This window comes from Diceros bicornis, chromosome 16, assembly GCF_020826845.1.
Source record: "Diceros bicornis minor isolate mBicDic1 chromosome 16, mDicBic1.mat.cur, whole genome shotgun sequence".
Taxonomy (NCBI): domain Eukaryota; kingdom Metazoa; phylum Chordata; class Mammalia; order Perissodactyla; family Rhinocerotidae; genus Diceros; species Diceros bicornis.
The window spans coordinates 63,129,165-63,150,959 of NC_080755.1; the positions used below are offsets into that span (position 1 = coordinate 63,129,165).

The 21,795-nt window shown below is 49.9% G+C and overlaps 1 protein-coding gene across 1 annotated transcript; it reads right to left on the reverse strand.

Moving 5' to 3' along the window:
- Positions 1–510: 510 nt before the first annotated feature.
- On the reverse strand, positions 511–20,211 carry DIPK1C (divergent protein kinase domain 1C). Its single transcript, XM_058557306.1, has 4 exons — positions 20,005–20,211; positions 9,943–10,626; positions 5,524–5,688; positions 511–1,046 (listed from the first exon to the last, which is right to left on the reverse strand). Exons 1-4 carry the CDS (start codon positions 20,209–20,211, stop codon positions 813–815), a joined length of 1,290 nt encoding a protein of 429 aa, XP_058413289.1. The 3' UTR covers positions 511–812.
- Between the last annotated feature and the right edge of the window lie 1,584 nt (positions 20,212–21,795).

Below are 21,795 nucleotides of genomic sequence, written 5' to 3' on the forward strand. Positions count from 1 at the left end.
CTCACCTAGGCATGCATGCTCACACACTCATACCACTCCCAGTCTTGCACACACTCTCGTGTGCACACTCAGTCATGTGCACATACTTTTGTGTGTGTGTGTCTGTGTGTCTGTGTGTGTGTGTAAGACCGGCCCTGAGCTAACATCTGCCAATCCTCCTTTTACTGAGGAAGACTGGCCCTGGGCTAACATCCATGTCTGTCATCCTCCACTTTATATGGGACACCGCCACAGCATGGCTTGACATGCAGCGCATTGGTGCGTGCCTGGGATCCGAACTGGCGAACCCCAGGCCGCCACAGCGGAGTGCGCGCACTCAACCACCTGCGCCACCAGGCCGGCCCCCCGCACACATTTAATCACACATGTGAGCACACACACCCACTCATGCGCACACACTTGCACGTTTTTTAACCTGGTGACGATTTGCAGGGAGAACAACTGGAACCCTCTTGTCTGACAGCCAAGCACACACGCTTTCTTCAGAGAGAAGTGCATGTTGGGATTTGTGCTGTTTTCTGACTGAGAGCCCCCCGAAAGTAAAACGCTCTGTACCCCTCGTCCTCATGTCATTTTAAAAGGGGTGACAGGTCAGAGGCCAGGATGGTATCTTCAGACAGGAGCAAATCGAGCCGGAAGGGGAGAGAAGGAGGCACATGTCACAGCAGCTGCCGTGGACTGGAACAGCATGAAGGACTCCGTGCTCAGAAGGCCATACATCTCAGAGGTCAGGCACCTGCGTAGTGACTGTGTCTCCTCTTTAAAACACCGCAGAGGAAAGTGATCAAAAGTCACCTCTCCCTGTGAGCATTTTAAAGGCCAGGTGTGGCCTTCTCTGCCTCCTGCAGTTCCCTCAGCGTGGCCCGGAGAAGGCGCTGAAGCTTCCAGAACACCTTGGGGGCTGCTCTCTGGGGGTTCCCAGCCAGGCCCCCTGGGTCTGCGCATTCCTGCACCGCCTCCCGTAACTGCAGCTGAAGCTGGAAGGAAATGGCAGAGCTCTTGAGAGTGGAGGCAAACCAGTGGCGGAATATTTTGTCACAGATGACCTGAGGGAAGGATGGTGAGCGGTTAGTTCAGGGCAGCAAATCACCCTTGAAAGCTTCCCCAGCAACTAGTTCTTCAACAGACGTTGTGTTTCTCCCACATCCCCCAGGTTCTTCAGGGTGGGGACCACAGAGATCCTTTGAGTCTAAAAAGCACCTTTCCTTCTGGAACTTAAACTGCTCGGCACCATGAATAAACTGCCTCAGAGAGGAGAAGGCTACCTCAGTGTGAGGTAGAAAATTCCATTTCTAGCCTCAGAGCAGATGGGGAAAGTGCTGGGTGACACTTCAGAAAGGACTGAATACATCTCTGAAGAGAAAAGGGAGCAGAAAGTCACAGGCAGTAACAGCTGCATAAGGAGTGGGCCCCTTGGTGGATCTGAGGGCAGCCAGCCTCACTCTGCCACCACACTGCTGAGGCTGGGCTTTACCCCCCAGTGGTCACAGTAACAGTGATAACCACCTCACAGGGTTGTCCTGAGGGTCAAATGACCTGTTGGGGAGAAACAGTATGCAAATGTAACAGCACTTTGAGGCTCATGAGAAAGGTATATTGGAAGAGAAAGGCTGTAGACAGAAGGCTCTTTTAAGGAGCCCTTGAAATGTATTGTAGGAGCAGAGGTAAAAAGTAAGCCACTCTCTCACAGCCTTTAATTCTAATAAGGTATGAAATTCACTAATGTTGAAAATCTCTTTAAATTCTCAATTTAAACATGTTGTTTGTTTTACATCTTTCATAGTTTCCTCCCTGTTGAGAGAACTGGACTGGGAGCTGCATAATTACAGAGCTTTACTTTTCTCTATCACACTTTATATTAGACTCACTTAGCAAACGCCTCAATTTTACAGAGCTACTGTTTCACAGAGGACAAATAACTTTAACTTCTGTTTTCCAGTGCCTGCAGGACTTTTCCAGGGTGAGGATTCATTTGAAAAACAAATTCTCTTATTTTTTGAATTGATAATGTATTTCATGTGCAAAAATTTCAAACGTCCTGAAAGATAGACCGTAATCTTAGTCTCCATCCCACTCCTGACAGCCGGACACGCAGCTCCCAGCTCTGAGAGGCAACTGCTTCCTTGAATATCGTTCTGGAGAGTCTACCCATACATGAGCCTACAAGCGCATTTCCTTTTCCTTTTATGTTACACAAATGGCAGTGCATTACACACACTGTTCTATAGCTGCCATCTCACTTAACCAAATATTGGGCAGAGCCTTCCACATCAATTCTTACAAGATATTCCATTTGTTTTAAGAGCTGCACCTCCAATGTATGAATGTATCATAAGTCATTTAACTCGTTTCCTATTGATAGAAATTTAGGTTGTTTACTAACTTTTGCTATTATGAACAACACTACAATAAATATCTTACATATATATCATTTTCATTTTGCACACGTGACTAAATTTCTAGAAATGGAAGTTCTGGGCCAAGGGGCAGATGGGTTTTTTGTTTTGATAGATATTGCCAAACTGACCCCATAAAAGTGGTACCGAGTTACTCTCCCAGCAACGTACGATAATAGTGCTTGTTTCCCCCATGCCCTCGCCAACACGTGTTGTCTTTCAGTTTTGCCAACTGATAGGTGAAAATGGTTTCATTTGCATTTTTTTTCTTATCAGTCAGGTTGAAAGCTATTTGTGCTTCCTTTTCAGTGAATGGTCAAGTTCATATCCTTTGCCCACATTTCTATCAGATTGTCAGCCTTTTTCATATTAATTTGTAGATGCTCTTTATATCTTAAGGATATTAGCCCCTTGCTTAGGTTGGTTTCCTGGGGAGCAGCCTCTAAGATGGAGGTTTGCATGCAAGGATTTATTGAGGGGTGTGCCCGGGGACCACACCTCCATGGGACTGCAGGAGAAGGTAAACTTCTGGTGCTGGGATGGCTTGCAGAGCGGTTTCTTATTGAGGCCAGCAGGCTGGGCTTTGCATATGGCCCTGCCCCCACTGACCCATCACTAGACGCTGCCCCTGGGATGTGGGGTAGCCATGGCAAAGAAGCTCTGGTGGGCCAAAAACAATCCTGGGGGACCCACTCTGAGCCTCAGCCTCTGGAGGCTAAGAGCCTCTCTATCCTCTACTCTCCTGATCTGTAAGAGCAACTGCAAATATTTTGCCAATCTTCTCATTTAACTTTTAAATTTGCTCATATTTTTTGTAATTTCGTGATTACCATGTGGGTTTTTTAAGATAATTAAATTTGTCAATTGTTCCTCTTATGGCCTCTGAGCTTTATTCCATACTTAGAAAGGACTCTCTTATTCTGGCATACTTTAAATTCTCCCAGGTTTTTTCTGGTACATTTAGGATTTCACTTTTTTATGCATATGTATTTGAGCCATCTGGAATTTAGTTTGACGTAAGGAGTGAGATAGGAGTTAATTTGTTGTGCCTGGCTACCCAGTTTACTAGCACCAGCCACTATATAACCTAGCTTTCCTCCCACTGGCCTGCATGCCACCTCTATCACATACTAAATGCCCGTACGTCATTAGGTCTATTTCTGAAATTTTAAAAATTCTATTCCTTTGATCTGTCAATCAGTTTATGCAAGGCAGGGAAAATTTTAAGTTAGGAAAGTAATACATAACCACTGTAGAAAACTTATAAAATATAGAAAAGATGAAGAAAACAAAAATTATCTGTAATACTATCACCCATAAATAATTGCTTTTGATGTTTTGGTATCTATCTTTCCAATTACATACTCTTAACAAAAATGGGATGATATGGTAAATACTGATTTGAAACCTGCATTCTTTTCATTAAACAAATGTTTCATATTTTCTCATATCCTTAAAGAAAGTATAATTTCATTCCTAGGAATTTATTCAAAGGCAATAATCAGATATGTGCACAAATGAAATTGCTCAGCTAAAGAGCATGAATGTAGAAATGCAGAGAAATTTACAATCACGTTAACAATATAGACACATCTATTTCCCTGAAGTCTCACCTGTTAATTAATAGCACTTTAACAACTATTCTTAATAGTAAAAAATGAAAAATTCCCATCGAGTTTTAATTTGGATGTCTTTGAAGAGCAAGATTAAATAACTTTCCAGGTTCTTTGGCCATTTGGATTTATCTCGTGTAAAGACGTAAAGATACATCCCTTGTGTATTTGTTACGTGCTCTTGTCTGGCCAATTTTGTGTGTGTGTGCCCCTTGCCTCTTAATGGATCTGTAAGAGCCCTTTATATATTAAAGATAGTAACCTCAGTCTCTCATTATGCAGCAAAGGGCAGGTGTTAGTGTTTCCACTTTGTGGGATGAGGTCACAAGGTAGTCGATGCTCTAGTGAAAATCATCTTGTTCCCACAGCTGAAGAAGAAAGATTTTATTACAGACCCACCGAGGGTGTGAGTCCACATTAAGTTAAAGAGGCTGGGATGGGAGGCCTCCGAAGTCCACATCCCTGCTGGTCTTCCAACCCAGGCTTTTGTCTGGCCTGGTCCAGGACCACCAGACTAACAGCACAACTGTCCAGGTCTCCCGAGATCAGCCCTCCGTTATGGCATGACACAGCCCCAAGCTCTGGCCTGCTCTCATCCAAGTCCATATCACCAGGTCTGCATCAGGTCACAGTGGCCTTTCAGGCTGGAGGGCTGGAGGGAGAAACAGGCTACAGGGAGGTGAGACTAGGGAGTGGGTTGGACAGGAGAATAAAGAAGCCGGAAAGCATGCACGAGGCAAGAGCATAGATTAGCGGTCACACCAACCAGGGGTGGTGGAAGTGAGTCCAGCTTCTCTGCCAGGACCTCTTCCTGGTTGTAATCAACACTTGTGAGCCCAAATCCACACCCACCTGAGAGCCTCATGTGAGGGCCGAGAGCAGACAACTTCTGCCCAAAGAAGAGGGATGTTTCCCCACTGATGGAGTATCAGCCCTGCATGTGGGATCTCCCTAACTCTAGACCCTATCTGAAAGCCTGGACCCAGCATCCATTCCTACTTATCGCTGATCTCCTGGACTTGGGCCACATGTTTCTTTCTCCCTCTACTGACCACTGCTGGCCCCAACCCCTCGCCTGTCCAGACTGTAGTGTCTGTCTAGCCTCTCTGGTTTGGCCACTTTCTCAGGACTGCTTTGTACTCTTTTCAGTCTTATCCTTGGTGGATAGGCCTCTGGGTGCTCATTCTGAGTGTGTGTGCAGATGCAGAAACTAGACCCAGAGAGAACGGCTATCCAAGCCCCCATAGCTGGAGGGAGACCAGTAAGGGGCTTTGCTGGGAACTCCATCCATTAGACCCCAGTGGGGTCACTCGGCCAACAACCCCATGGGGTGGACAACAAAGAACAAATGATCACCCCATCTCCACCATCCCTGACCTTACCGAACACATGGAGCCTAGGTGCCACAGAAGGGGTGACCTTCGGCTACATTAACAGGATGCTACAGCACTGGCAGGCAGAGGCAGCCAGAATGAACACGGCCTCCCCCAGCCTGTGCGGCAGCCATTGCTCACCTGCAAGTTGCTGTTGACTCGCTGCGCTCCACACTTGTTGACTCGCAAATCACACTTTGAAAAACAGTCAAAGAAATTGCAGTCCTCATCTCCCGTGCAATTCTGCTCAAGGATTTCCCTCATTTTAGGTTCAAAAAAGGCCATGTCCACATCGATAGCCACCACCTGTAACCCAAGCAGCACAGGGTTATCCAAAGGACCCCCGGGGGCTTAGCACCGAGGGAGCCTGTGCAGCGCCTCGGGTTCCCATGTGAGGGTGCAGGTGGTGCAGAAAGCAGGGATCCCAGAGCTCTGCCAGCCAGGAGGAGGAGCCCAGGCCGTGCCAGGAGCTGCTTGTTTTATCTACACAAGCAACTGGCATCGGTTATATTGCAAGAGTTTAACTGCAAAAAGGACCTTTGCTGTCACTAGCGAAAGCCTACGATTTGGGACTATAACTAGAAGTGTCACTTTTCATTTTAAATCTTTTTTCAGCTTTAAAAGCAGAATCTCTGAAATGTCTTAAAAATGAATTGACTCTCCCTCCGTTGCTTTACCACTGTGGTCTCTGACCTTCAAGAGTCAGGAATATAAAAGCCGCGAGATACAGAGAATCTGTCCCCATGACTATATGCAACGAAAGTAAACCACACTCAAAGGGCAGGTCTGTGGGCGTGATGGTGAAGAGGAGTGGACGGTTCCTAAGTTGTTTGTGTATGGCGTGTCTGTTACCTGAGTCAACTGGCTTCCAACCGGCTGGTCTGATTGAAACGTGGGGGCAAATGGCAGCGTCAAAGTTCTCGAAGTAGGGTTGATATGTGTGGACCCTGATCCAACAGCATCAAATACTAAATCCCATTGTCAGCATGAGAACGCACTGACTCCCTGGAATTTCAGATTTATCTTCCTGGCTTCAAACCAAATAAGCTTCAAAACCAGAATAAGACTAGCATCTAAATTATGCAGATATTCTACCACCACCTGAATTAAAAAAAAGATAAGCTCAACCCTGAGAAAACCTGGAGTCTGCCCAAATCAAGCAGTTTATAGCTTCAAGGTATTATAAAGCTACTAGAAGATTTGATGAATTTGATGGAGTCTGTGGCATTTCACAAGCCTTCACAGGTCGGTATCAAAATATCACCCTTCCTTCCCCCTTGGGTAGCATCTCAAAATAGGGTTCATTTGTCCATGTTCAACTCCTCATCAGTTCTATGCGATGTTGGGAGGCACGTTCCTGGGTTTTGGTTTTGGTTTTCATTCAGGATTGATGCCAGAAGGCAGTCAAGTTTCTTGGGGATTAGTCAGTAAAACAGAGGAGCAAAAAAATTTTATTTCAAAATATGTGGAGAATAATGAAAATAAAGAACAGGGAACTTTTCCCTATTTAGGAGCTTTGCCTAATGACTAACTCAGGCACAGCAAACAGAAATTATCCTTTTCATCAATTTTTCCTAACTCATTATTTAGCCAAAAGTAATAGCTCATTTCATTATTTATACTGATTAAAACACTAAAAATGTATGAGGCTATGCTAAAGAATCTATTGTCTTTAAAATTTATTATTGGGGCAACAAGATCCTTCTCTTCTTTCTATAGCTTCTGGCAATCTCCCCAGCTTCCCCTGGGCCCCTAGATGGAATTTCAGCCCCTTGCAACTTCTCTCTCCCATTTCTAATTGTTCCCTTCTCATTTCCCAGGGAGAGCCAGATTTATTTTTTTAATTTTTCATGTATGGAACAGAATGGCTACAGCTATTGTAAGCATGACTCCATGCAGCTAAAATAAGAACAGTAACAACACAACAGAAATCCTGCATGAGTGTTCTTAAATAGTATCAGGAGAATCATAACATTCTTCCTGCGTGAAATTACCTAACTTATATCATTATCTTCCAACTTCATCCTGGCATCCGACTAGAAAGGATAGATGAGAATTATTTCACTCTCCACTGAAAAGTGCGGCTCTAGAGGAGGAAACAGCACCTATTTGGAAGGAGCACTTCCTGGCAACAGTTTGGGAGCACGAATTAATGATGTTTCCTACATCAATGGTTGTTCGATTGCAACCACTGGATAAATTCTCAAGACCTGCAGGTGGGGACCTGGAGAAAGTGAATGACTGCGCCTCGTCACTTCTTCCATGTCACCTGAAGGACACTGCCTCCTTCCACCAGGGCAACACCTCAATAGGGGCCAAAGGGAGGACCCACCTGCTGGTCCCTTAGCTTGCTAGTGCTCAAACTTGACTGCGCACCAGAATCACCTGGGGGCTTGTTTTTAAAACACAGATCGCCAAGTCCCACCCCAGAGTTTCAGTAGGTCTGGGGTGGCGTCAGAGAATTTGTATTTCTAACAAGTCCTCTGGTGATGCTGATACTGCTGGTTTTCACTTAAAAGTTGTAAAATCATAAACTTCTTGAACCTCAGCTTCTGTAAGGAAGGTCAATAACGCCAGGGTTAGCCAAGTGGAATCCTCCCCATTCTCACCTGAGCAAGCACTCAGGCAGAGGTGAGGGCCCATGTGCTCTGGCGCCAGTCCACACAGCACCATTTGGGGGTAGGTCAAAGAGTGTGATCATTATCTCATTGAACAAATACTTCGTGCCTATCGTGCGAAAGATGCTGGAAGGCACAACTCAGGTGGACCACGCAAGCCAGGATGTCCCACGTTGCCCTCTCCCCGGGGAAGACCCATTGGCCCCACCTCCTTTCTAAAGCTTTTCTTTCCTAGGCCCAGCCCATAACGCCCTCAACTTTTACCACACCTGTTGAGTTTCACTCACTGACACTCCATAATACTGGCTGCATGAATAAATGAGTGATCAAAGGATGAGAAGAACTGGCCCTGTAACTGCCCAAAGCCAGCAGTTGTGTGTGGACCTCCACACCTCCTCTCCCAAAGCCTCAGGGCAGCTGCATCCCCAGGACTTCTCTGAGGAGGAGAACAATGGCTCTTCATGGCCATTACACAATCTTCCTGTTCACGAAGTAGGGAAGCCTGGGCCAGGATCTCAGCTCTAAAAAGTAAGCTGGATTAATCTAGGGTGTCCCTCCCCTTCACAACTCATCTGGAGGGGTCTCGTGGAGCTCAGGGTATTGCAGACCCTCCTCCAGAGCCCGCTGCCCAGCGTGCAGATCCTCCTGGAACTTCCCAGAACCTTCTGGAACCTGCCAGCTCTTTCCCTTCCACACTTCAAGCCACCTCTGGCTTATCAGCCCCTCTGGGGCAGTCAGGGACAGGGTATTGGGACAAAGTTTGCGCAAGGTGCTATAACGCCATTCACAGTGACAAAGACTTGACTGGGCAAGGGATTTACACTGTTGGCAAATTTAGTTTTCCAGATTTCAGGCTGTTTTATGAAGGCATTCCTACGCCACCTGCCATGCAAGCCCATGGCTGGCAGTAGTAGTACCTTCTTTTTGTCCCTTTATGTTTTAACAAGGATGAAGAGCATTGTTCTGCCATGAGCCAGCCCCTACAATGACCAGCCCCCTGAGGTGGCTGGAGTTAAGCTGGCCTGGCTGTTCACCTCCAGCACTTGCAGTGTAAGAGCTGATGTGTTGCAGTAGGGGGAGTGACCCCAGACAATGACACAGCCACACCTGTGACACCCCAGGCACCCAGACCACTGTAGCATTAATCTGACACTGGGGTTTAGCCTAGCTGGGGGGAAGCAGGAGGGGATTATCTTACAACAAAACACAGAGGTCCCTCCTGCTGCTTCTCCACCTCGTGTAATTCCGCATACGCCCGCACTGCCCAGAGAAGGAGATAAAATTCCCCTGCCCTCTACAGAGCAGTGCAGAGGCAGACATTCCCATCTGGGCAGGACTTTATCTTGCAGAAGGCGCCAAAACTCCAGTGGACCCTCGAGAAGTCTTACCCACGGAAGGGAAAGTAACTACAACTTGTCCAGGAAGAAAGTATTAGAAAAAGTTGCACATCATCATAGAGCGTTGGCAGTGTGAAAACAGCGTCCCCCAACTGGGACATTGTACAAATGCCCCCAAACGCCATCCCTCCCCATGGTCCTCTGTGGCTCCTCATCTCCTGAAGACTGTCTCTGCACTCAGCAAGAGCTTCTCCCAAATGAGCTCTAAGGAGCCGCTGAGCTGCTTTAGAGGAACCAGAACAGCCCTGAGGAAGGACAGACCTCGCCTCGCTGGCCTTTTGCCTCCTGCCGGAGGGGCCATTCATTACAGTTCCCATTCCTGGGGTGGTGTAACGGGCAGACGCTCTTTAAGCTCCCTCATTAACACCCTGAAAGGAGGTGGTTTGGCAGGTCGGAGTTGTCCAGGCTAGAAACTTGCACAACGTTACAAACAGCGTTGTAAAACAGCGTTTTCCCAGGATTTCAGAAATCCTCTCATTTACGACCACCCGGACCCAAAAGTCCTGTCCTCCACCTGAGAAATGCGCCCTCCCAGAGCCACTCACCGTGAAGTCACTCCTGATGGCAAAGTTTTCCGGCTTGACGTCGCAGAGGTGGAGGCGGTGGGAGAAGTCGTTGTCGAAATGGCTCACCATGTCCAGGAAGCTGAGCGCTATGTCGCTGACGGCCTTGGCCTGGCCCCGGCCACCAGGGGAGGCACCGGCCGCCCCGTCCAAGGGGAACAGAGCCCTGTGGCGGGGGCTGCCGGCCGCCAGGTACTCCACGGCGTAGAAGTGGCCGCAGGAGCCCAGCACGGGCAGGGCGTGGCGGCTCAGGTCCTGCAGTAGGCTGAAGAGGACGAACTCCTCCTGCTGGAGCAGCGCCCACAGGCTGGCCAGCTGGCCGCGCCGGCGCGGGCCGCGCCTCCCCGGCCACAGCGCGCCCAGGCCGCTGGCGGGCAGCTCCAGGCCCAGCGCGCTCCTCACCTCGCCGGCCACCAGCAGCAGGAGTTCGGCCTCCGGGAAGTCCTGGCCGCCCTCCTCGGCCGGGCCCTCCAGCAGGCTGAGCGGCCGGAAGCTGGCGAAGGCCTCCTCCTTGGACTTGAGGACGACGGGCCGGCCGCGCCAGTCGGCCTGCAGCACCTTCTTGCCGCGCTCGTAGTACAGGCAGCGCCGGTAGCGCAGCCGCCCCGCCGCGCACAGGTCCTCGCACAGGTCTCCCACCAGCGCGCCGCCCTCGTAGTCCCGGCACTGGAAGGAAGGGGACAGCCGGTCACAACACGCGAGGGGCAGGCAGAGGGGACAGGGCTGGGCCCTGCGCTCAGGACGCTTCTAATCAGCTGTAGAGAGAAACCTCACGAATCGGGAACCACGCCGGCTCGCAGGATCAGTGAGTAATGCAGTGAAGACCTAAAAGAGTGTCTCAGATTTATTGTTACTCAGTCGGGCCCAGGACCAGGCCTCCAGGATCAGGACACCCAGAGGCGAGAAGCAGGTCTTGCGCCCGCCAGCTGTGTGATGCCTGGAATGCCCTTTTGCCACGTGCGTTTCAGTGTCTTCACCTGTCAGAGAAAGGGCTGGGCCAGGCCAGGAGTTCTCAACTCTGGCCAGGGGTTAGGGTTCCCCCGGGGGGGGGGCTTTAACCCCGGCCAAGAACAGCTGAGTCAGATCTCAGGCGGTGGGGCCGCAGGGACCACAGTAATCACCTTTCCCGCAGCGGGTTCCCTGAGCCCACTGTTTTCCACACACACTGCTGCGGCTGTAAGGCCAGCAGGCTCTGGGAGGATTATAGGGTTCGGAGAACCCATCACAGGGAACAGGAGATGGGACAGGCCTCATGGTTGGTAGTGCCAGCATGACAAGAGAGCGGAACGCACCAGGGACGCCTTTCAGAAAAGAGGAACCCCACGGAATAGATTCTGGAAGCATAGGGAGTGTCTGGTTCCTGTAGGTGGTGAGGAAGGCATCCAGGAGTCCTCAGACAGGGCATTTCTCCTAAACTTCTGGGGCTCTTGGGATGGGTGCCACATGAGGGGACCTGGTGACCCCCCACCACACTACAAACGTCCCTAAGAAGAGAGTCCAGCCAGGCCGTCTGAAGGACCAGCTAGAGAGGGGAGGGGGTGAGGTTAGTGTGGAACAGAGTAAAAGGGAGGATTATTATTCTTTCTCTTTTATCTCTTTCAGGAAACCCAAACCTCTAGACCCATTTTTATTAGGGGTTCAGCATATTTTATAACTCCACCCGTTTCCTCCACAAATGAATCTTCCTTCCACATCAGCAAATGCAGGCCTCTCTTCCTTCCTAGAACTTCCACAGCACCTGAGACAAGAGACATAATATCTAGTTCTCATAAGGTAATAAGACAAATGGAAAACCACAAGTGTTTCTTTCACTCCACCTTGTTTATTACATAGTGCCTTGAATGGCCAGCTGGGGCAATGGTCAGTGCACTGTGGTGCAGAGAGTAAAGGATTGGACCAAGAGCCAGAAAGCTTGGATCTGGCCCTGGCTGTGCTGTGACATCCTGAGCAGACCACCTGACTGCTCTGAGCCACAAATTCCTCCCCTGAATCACAACTAATTGGCCTCCTTTGCACAGTTTTTGGACAGTTTCAGTGAGAAAAGCATGTGGAAGCCATTGGATTTACTCAAGTGCGAGACATCATGATCTGCCCTTAAATGACTCAGGTGCTGTTCAGAGACTCTGCTTGTTTCATGCTGGTCAGCCTCATTAACCCCAAGTAGATTATGAGCAGCTCCCTAAAGTCGGAAAGTGCACCTCCAATGCCTGGATATATGAATAATTCCAAAATCCAAAAAACTCTGAAAACTACAATTTTTGTTTTTTGCTGAGGAAGATTTTGTATGTGGGTCACCACCACAGCATGGCTGATAAGTGGTGTAGGTCTGTGCCCGGGATCCGAACCCACAAACCCAGGCCACCGAAGCAGAGCATGCTGGACTTAACCACTGAGCCACTGGGCCAGCCCCTGAAAACTACAAGTTTTTCACGACTTACTTGGCCTCATGTGGTATCAAACCCAACTGAAAAGATGTGAGGCTATTTATAGTCTGAATGTATTCAACTTGGTGTGAATTTGCATACATTTTGCTGCAGAATTATTAATTTGTTTGATTACTGGTGCTGCCTCATACACAAAATATAAGGCATATGCTCCATATTATCTAACACCCAAAAAAGTATGAATTCCAAAACATGGCTGGCCCCAAAATGTTACATAAGGGATTGTGGGCCTTTTAAATACTCTAGGCTAATCGTTCAAAGCGTATTACCAAAGTGCTTATTGAAAAGATATACTCCCAGTTCTTAAAACAAGTATCTGGATTTTCAGGACCATTTCAGGCAGTAACTGGACAACGGCCCAAAAGACCAAAGCCAAGCCATCTGACCTGACCTGACCCCTCTGGCTTCCTGCTGAGGGGTCTCCTACAAGCCACTTCTCCTTTGCAGGCTTTCAGTCTCAGTATATTGTACTGGGTGGCCAGGGTGTCACACTGGCCAAGCACAAAGACACGAGCGATGGAGACCTGTAGATCAAGTCGTGAACCTGAGCCTGGGGCTCGGGAATGCCATCCTGTTTGCTGGGGCTGGCTTTACCTTTGGAAAACAAACAGCCATAATGAAGCTGTATTAAACACCCATGAACTGTTTTAAATACACTTGATGCTCTGTTCATCTTACAATTTAACTTAACAAAATTTTGGTAAAATGCTATCTTTTTACTTTCAATCCTGGTACCTCTTTCCAAGGCTGGGAATCATGAAATGAGCGTCAAAAGGATCAGGACCCTTTGAGTCACTCTCTCTCTTTGCCTAGAACTGCTTCCACACTGCCCCTCATAAGAGAATAGCAGCAGATTCAAGCTCCTCTGACACCTTTCGGGATAATCTTGGAGGTAAGGTGGGGATGAAAGGGTTAAGTGGTTGAGACAACCAGGAGTAAAAAGACATGAATGATAGAAATCATATGAGGTGTTCATTTTACATGTTGCATTTTTTTCCTACTTCATCTGGTATTTATATAGCTTCATATCTCTATAATAAACCTGATAAGAAAATGCAACAATATTTTTCTTGCCTTATAAAGCCCAAAACTCCTTTAAGTATGATATCCAAACTGGTTTGATTCAATTCCACAAATGTTTTTAGAATGTTGGCACATTTGTAATTTAATTAAAAGTGCCTTTGTATGACGTGAGAACAGAGTTGAAAAAGAAAGAAAAGCAGGTGACAGAACCTGGTCCGGTGGGAGGAGGGGAGAATCCCTCCGTGCTGAGAAAGGGAGCAGCAGCTGGGAGAGGAGGCCCAGGAGGGCAGTGCGGAAGGTAAGTCGGGAGCCGTGGGCCCCGGCCTGTCCGCTGCACTGTGAGCGGGGAGCACGGAGGGCGCAACTATGACTGCCCAGGGCCTTTTCTCTCCTCCTCTGGAACTGCGGCCGAAACGGCCACTGGCCATGCGAGGCACCTGGGGGCCAAGGAGCCCACTCCATTCCACCAGGAGTGGGAATGGCCATGGGCAGGGCCTTGTTGCTTCAGCCACACTTGGCCACCTTCAAATTAACAATGTCATTTTCTGAACTCAACCCAGCTGTAGGTGAGCTGAGCCACGATCCAACTACAGTTACCAGGAGTTCACAGAACAGAGGTGGCTGCCTTCGAAACTCACAAATGACAGCAGGGTGTGACTCGTGCAAGATAGGAACACAGCCAGGCTTGGCTTCGGGCCAGACTGGGTTTGCCTCCGGGCTCTGCCCCTCACTAGCTGTGCAGCTTGTTTCCAAGTCTGTAACGTGGGATGAGGATACCGTGTCACGGGAGACCTGTGAAGGTCAACCAAGGTCACAGGTGTGAGGACCTGGGTGTCTCAGCGAACACTAGTTGTTCCCTCCGCCCTCTCCAGCCCTGGTCATTAGGAGGCAGCAGGCGAGGGGAGCTTCTTCCCTCTTCCTGGAGAGATGCGTCTGAGCTAATTTTGAAAGACAAATTGGAAGTCTGCCTAGCAGACAAGGAGGGAGAGGGTAGTTCTGTCGCAGGGAATAACCTCCACAAAGACCCAGAGTTGCAAAGCAGTGCGGTGTGTTCAGAGAACCAGACACAGGACAGGGGAGTGGAGACCAAAGTCAGGGCTAGCACCTGGCGGTGACGGACTGGGGCGTCCTATCAAAATTGCCATGTCCCATGTCTCTACCTGACAAAAATGTTTCCCACCCTCAAGGGTCAAATCGACCTTCCCCAGAGGCCACCTACCTGCCAGTGGGGATTCTTGTCTCCCTCCTCTGCCCCAGCTCTCACTAAACAATCCACATGAGTCACCTGTGCCACCCCCCACTCCTGGTGGCTCCCACAGCAGTGTTTTCTATAAAATTGCGTCTACGAAATCAAATTGAAATCTATATGAGATTTGCCTCTGCAAATTTGAAAGGCAATTCCAAACAAGAGTTGCAACACATTTTGAACAATGGTATAATCATCGAAGTTGGCATACAGCCTATAGATTTTGGAGGGGAACGTTAATTTGGGGGCTGTTTTTTTCTTTTCTTTTTTTTTTTTTTTTGTGAGGAAGATCAGCCCTGAGCTAACATCCGTGCCAATCCTCCTCTTTTTGCTGAGGAAGACCAGCTCTGAGCTAACATCTGTTGCCAATCCTCCTCCTTTTTTTCCCCCCAAAGCCCCAGTGGATAGTTGTATGTCTTAATTGCACATCCTTCTAGTTGCTGTACGTGGGACGCAGCCTCAGCATGGCCAGAGAAGTGGTGCATCGGTGCACGCCCAGGATCCGAACCCGGGCCGCCGGCAGTGGAGCGCACGCACTTAACCGCTAAGTCACAGGGTGGGCCGTTTTCCTGACGATCAGCACACTGAGGTATAAGTGTGCCCCCCGTAAGGCTGGCAGCTTGTGGGGCCGAAGTGTGTCCCATCAGAAGGGCAGGGAGTGGAGCCAGGTGTCCAGAACCCCGGCTGGGCCTGCCAGCTGCCCCAGGGGAGTCAGGTTTATGACCTAATGCTCAGTGCCCCAGTTACCTCGCCTGTCATAGGAGATAATTTACATTAAACTATACTTAGTGCGCTAAAAAGTACCTACAAGTGTAGCTCTTATAGACCTGCTCTTTGTTATCCTTTACGATGAAGTATTTTTGGCATTTCAGTTCCTCTCTTCTTATGTAGAATGTAAAATTCATCCACTGTGGCTATTCTGGTCATCAGTGTTAGATGAGTCTGCAGGATCTTTTTAGTGGTCTAAAGTGTTTTAGTTGATCTTTCTAGTTAGTAGTCTGTGCCTACTAAACATAGAGAAAGACTTAATCTAGCATTTAAAAAACATAGAATTTAGGGGCCAGCCCCATGGCCTAGTAGGGGCCTAGTGAATTAGAAATTAATTCAGCGCTTAATTCAGAACATAATTCAGGGTTTGGTTCCCGGGCGAGGATCTATACCACTCATTAGCGGCCATGCTATGGCAGCGACCCACATACAAAATAGAGGAAGATTGGCGACGGATGTTAGCTCAGGGCGAATCTTCCCCTCAGAAAAAAACAAAAACAAAAACAGTGAACTTAAAGTACAAATTACCAGTTTACAAGCTAATTAAAAATTGGCATTGCAGTAGAGACAATAGTGAAATTATTTTATTAGCAGCGTGTCCTATTGAAATAGCTATATTTTTAGCTCAATAAAAGTGGTTTATTTACTTTAACTCCATTTTTAAAATCAGACTTTAGCAGACTTTTCTCTGAATATGGGGAGGACCTACCTGCCAGCTTGAAGATAGGTAAATTTCCATACCCAAATGTATGTGCATACAAAATCTACAGGTATCAGATTTTAAAATAAACTTTAAAAAAAAGTTAATAAAGTCTCATTGTAGTTAACTAGCATTTTTAAATTAATTACCCTCACAGTGGCTTCCTGTTTCTTATAGATTGTGTACCCATGTAGAAACGCACATTCCCAGCCTCCCCAGTTCTTGTAGGAAGCGTTCCTAGTGCTTGTTGCTTAGAATCTCTCCAGCTTGTATCATGGTTCTCAGGCAAAAACAAAACCTGTCCACTCAAGTCTAGGAAACTGTTGACAGGGTCTCAGAGGTCATGCCTAAGGTCTGGGTTTTCTTTTGTGTGTTTGTTTTTGTTTTTAAGGAGCATTAAGTTCCTATGTGGTTAGCAACATTCATATCACACGATGGAATTCCTTCCCCGAGCAGTTACCCTGTGCATTGCAGAATCTCAGAGCAATTAGCCAGTCCACCACACAACCCCTCTTGACCCCTGGATGGCTTAGAAGTTACACATTACGAACATGCCTGAAGCACTCAGGAAAATAGAGTCGTTCACGGCTATAAAATCTTTCTGGGTGTGTGCCCTGGATGCTCTGGTCCCATTAAGGCCATGGGTTTCTATTACAGCAAAGAAATATAAGCCTGCCCTATTAAAAATGAATCCCTAATGCAGGCAACTGAATTAAATCTCATCAAGACCTAACTAGTCAAAAGGGAGTTAAGCTTTCTGAATAACAATCTGTAGGAATATTTTTAAGATGCTTTGAACATGCTATGCTATGGAAGGGTTAAGTAGAACCAGTTATTACTTAGGGTTTTCATTATTGAAGAAGCCACTTACTGTCAAGGGTCTCTACGATCAGACTGCACAGGGTCGCATCCTGACCCCACAACATACTAACTGCGTGAATCAGGGCAAGTTATTTGACCTCTCTGGGGCTCGGTTTTGTCATCTGCAAACTGGGGAGAGTAGAAGCATGTACCTCATAGAGGTTGTTGAGGGGATTAAATGAAATAACGCGTGTAGCACTCCCGAGCACAGTGCCTGCCCAGAGTGAGCATCAACAGGCACCCGCAGCACACATATCTGTGCTGCGTGAAGTGCTCTGCCTGCAGAACACACGCCAGGCTTATAAACTATCAAGCACGGCGTCACACTCGTCAGCCTGGCGAGCCTCCTGACACAGTTCCCTGCAAAAGCAGGGCTCTGGAAACCTCACAGAGAAGTCGACGAGGGTGTTTGGATGTCTGGATTACGGGATGTCCTGAAAAGCTACAGTAGAACCCAAAGCACAGAGACCCAGGGCTTCACTCTTTAGAACAACTCCAGCTGGCTCTTCCAGGGCCGTGTGGAGTGTGGTGGGCTCCCTCCGGAGGTGGGGTGGGCCTTGGGGGTACCAGCAGGCCTGACTCCCAGGTCCCAACCAGCTCCCCGGCTTTCTCTGCAGACTCCCCTGCAGACCAGCAATGCCGCCCGGCCCGCCGTGCTGGAGGGCCTGGGAACACCAGCAGGAGTTCACCACCACTCCGTTGGCCCTGCCAGGGAGACGGAGGGCTCCCTTTGGCTCAGCTGTAGTATTCCTTCTGTGCTCTGGTGTTGAGACTGAAAGCTAATGAGAGTCTGGAGGCCAGTCAGAAAAATAACAGCCAGTTTTATTATTAAGGATAAAAGCTGGGCAGGATGAATTGAAAGTGCTTGGGGAGCCGAGAGACAGAAGCTCAATTCAGCTCGCATCCTGGGAGGCCACAGTGCCCGCCTCTGCGCGGCAGCCAGGGCCCAGCAGAGTCTGGGTTGCGGAGACTGGGGTCGTATTCAAACCTCGTTCTAGTTTAGAGTGTAAAAGTGAGCCAGGGGGCTGGGTGGGACTCACATCAACAGATCCAGGATGGAGAAGGTAGACAGAGAGAGACGGGCAAGTCCTGAGCACGTGTGAGAAACAACGGCCTCAAACAGGCTTCCAAATGACGCTCCCCAAAAAAATCAGTTCACCGAGACCACCTCAGACAAACTTTAGGAAGACAGACAGACGTGATATCTCAAATTATTCTTTTGGCAATAGGCCAGGTTGAGAGCCTTCAGAAGCAGAACCAATCACTTCAGCTTTGTCAGACTAAAAACCAACCCCACACCGCTGCCAGGGAGATACATGGGTAGAGTCTCTAATCAGAGTTGGTTTTAATTTATGAGCTGGAACGCTGGGAAAGTTTTGATTAGCAATTACTTAAATTATATTAGGCTATTTAATTTCCATTAGGCCTTTTCCCACTTAACCAAAGGTAAATGAAAAATGGTGTTCGTTTTTTATTTTAATCTAAAAGATTATTACATTATTTTTACAAACAGGTATTCTACCCTAGCCAAATTATTAATTTTTGTTCACTGTAATTAATCAATCAGTCACCCCAAAACAGAGGGGAAAAGAATCTTTATAAGTGAAAGGAATTTTTAGAGGAGTTACTGAGAAAATCAATGAGCTCTTGCAACTTAAAGAAAACTTGATAGAACTTCATTGTAACCATGGATAGATGATGATAGATGATAGATAGTAGATAGACGATTGATCGATAGGATGGAGGGAATCAAGGATGAGTGTCTCTTGCATCATGATCAATTCATGATGACATGTCAGACTCAATTAGGGAATATGACTCGTTTTAGCTTGTACACTTCTCCCATTATTTCTTTAATTTTTCAATCTCGCTTTAAAAAAAAACTAATCATTTACTTTAAAACTTTTATGCTCTCACGTTTTGAAAACATACAATCTCAAAAGGCCCACCCATATGTAAGCAATTGGACTGAAAACTTCCCATAGGTTCCTTGAAGATTTCTTAGAAAATAGATCACTTTTCACACCAAACGCTTAGATGGTCACTGTTTTAGGAAGTGAATAGTCACTTAAATCAATGTAACAGTAGTTGCCGCGATCTTCCCCTTTCTTGGCTTTCCTTTAGTGGATTCCTGCCTTTATTCAAGTCTCCTAATGCGGATAATTTCCCGAACCAAACACAAAGACTAAGGAGCAGCCACGTTTGGAATCAACTAATGAGCATCTGGGCCCATAGCGCGCAGCAGCCTGCAAGCCCAGGCGTTCCTTTCTGTCCCTAACTGCCCGGCCCAGCTAGGAGCACTCAGGCCCTCCCCTGTTAGGACACTGCTGTCATCATCCCAGGACAGGGGTCCGCGGGGGTCTCGACCGCCTCCGCGGCGAGCTCGGCTCCCCTGAGCGCGCTCTGCCTTGGGTCGCACAGACCGCGCCCGCCGGACAGCCGCGGCTTTGGGGCGCAGAGTGGCAGGGGCCCGACTAGCCTTCTGCATCGGGCTCAGCGAGGTGCAGCCCAGGTTGGAATCACAGAACTGCGGCAGAGAGAGAGAACTGGGACCCCAGAGGCAGAGGTATGGTCCCCGCCGGCCCGGAGCCCCGCACCCGCTCGCGTCCTGGCCCAGCACCCGGAGCCCGGCCGCCCGACGCGAGACGCGGGCGCCGAGGGGCTGCCCGGAGACTCGGAGCAGACCGGCAAACTTTCTTGAGGAGCGCGGGCTCAGGGGGCGGCGAGAGGGTAGTCGGGCAGAAAGAATATCTTGGGACAAAGGACCAATTTTGGCGAAATGGGGAGAGACAGCCCCGCGCACCCACAGGGAACTCCCAGGCAGAGTCCGCATTCAGGAGACCGGGTCGTGCGCGTCGGGCATTCTACGCACCGTGTCCGGACCCCCCCACCGTGGGTGCCACGGCCGCGCCCGAGTCCCGGGCTCCTAGGGCCCGCGGAGGGTGTCCCGCTCCAGGTCCCCCGGGGCGCGCGGCGCGGGGCAGTGCGGCAGCGGGACCTACCAGCGCGGCCAGGATGCGCCGGCTCTTCTCGTCGGTGCAGCGCTCGGAGAGGACGCCCGGGTGCGCACGGAGCACCAGCGCAGCCGCCAGCACCCAGCCCGCGGTCCACGCGGCGCAGGCCAGCAGCGCGCCCCGCCCGCACCGCCCGCACCGCCCGCACCGCCCGCGCCGCCGGGGCCGGCCCCGCGCGCCCGCCGCCCGCGCCATGGCCAGCCGGGCCCTGCCGCGCCCCGCCGCCGCGCCCCGCGCTCGCTCCGCGCTGGTGTGGCGGCTCCGCGCTCTGCTGGGCTCGGCGGGGAGGGGGCGCGGGGGAGGGGCAGCGCGAGGGGAGGGCAGGCTCGGCAGCCGGATTGCGGGCGCCCGGCGGGTCCCGGTTCGGCGGGGCGGGGGGGGGTAGGGAGGTGGTCCGGCGGCTGCATCCCGCGCGCCCGCCCAGCACCGGGGAAGGGGGTGTCGGCTCGCCGCTCCCGCGTCGGCGCGCTGGATGCCGTGCTCCCCACGCCGCACCCGCCACCTTTTCCACTTTTTCTTCTCTTGCATCTTTTTTCCCAGAAGACCAGCTCTCCTCTTAAACAATCCGCGTAGATTCAAACTCCCCCCGGGTTTAGACTCCTGGCTTCTCTGTCAACACATCTTTAGGATCTCGCCCCTTCTCTGGGCGGCCGCTCAGTGCCCCGCACTTTGTCTTTTTACAGACCTCCCTCCCCCGTTAGACCCCTGGTTGCTCTCGGCTGCAGCTCTGTCTCCCCCACCCCACATTTACCTCTCTACCAGATGCCCCCCTCCTCTGGGTCTGCCCCAACTTCTGGGTGAGATCCCGAGCGTTCATGGAGTCGGGGGTTGGGGGGGGAGCCGGGACAGCCTGGGGACGTCGTGGCGACCCCCTCCCGCCCTTCCCAGGCAGCCGCCTGAATCCACCCGCCGGCTCCCAGGCTGCCAAAAACTCCAGGGCGTCCTTTGCAGGCGTAAAAAGCGCCGCACTCTTGAAGCGTTTCCGCTTACCCCTGGCCGGGGGAAAGCGCTCGCTAAGTGTGTCTCGATCTGTATTTGGGTGTGTTTGTAACATCACCTGGGGGAGCACGCTTCAACGTTCAAATCGCAGTCCTTATGTAAAGCAGGCGGGCGCCTCGGCCAACAGCGCTGTCCCGGTTGTCGCCAGCTCTCCCCTCCCCACGCCGGCTGCTCCTCCCCCCCCAAAAGCCCTTCTCCCCTGGAGAGTCCTCGGTGAGTGGTGCGCCAGGAGGGGAACTGTCACAGCTGAAGTCCTCTGAAAGCTGGCCCGCCCCGTGGCTCATGCATTCACTCAACGAAAGCTTATTCAACTGCTGTTACGTGCCAGCCAATCGCGGCTCGCCCTCCCGCCTGCGCTGCGCCTGAATTTCGCAGATCTATTCCAGAGTGCAGGATTAGCGGGAGTTACTCTCATTCTGATAATGCATTCTCTAATTATCCCCCGGGAACTGGCTTCTTAGCCTTGTGTCTTCTGCAACGCGCCGGTTCACGTTTTATGGCTCAGTGGTAGAAGTCTCCAGGAATTATAAAACATCCACTTAGCAAATACTCAGCCCTAAGGAGCACTTTGGGTACACCGCAAATATTCCCTAATGCAATAGGGATCGGGACTGTTGGGATTTGGGGATCACTCAGGCAACAGCAGTAGTGCCTGTTGGAAGTCCTTCTGTCTGACCAGCTCTCCCCCAGGGCATACCCAACCAGAAGCACCACTGGGAATGTTCTCCTAGGCTGGCTGTATCAAAACTTGGTCGCCTTATTACCAAACAGTCGTGAAGC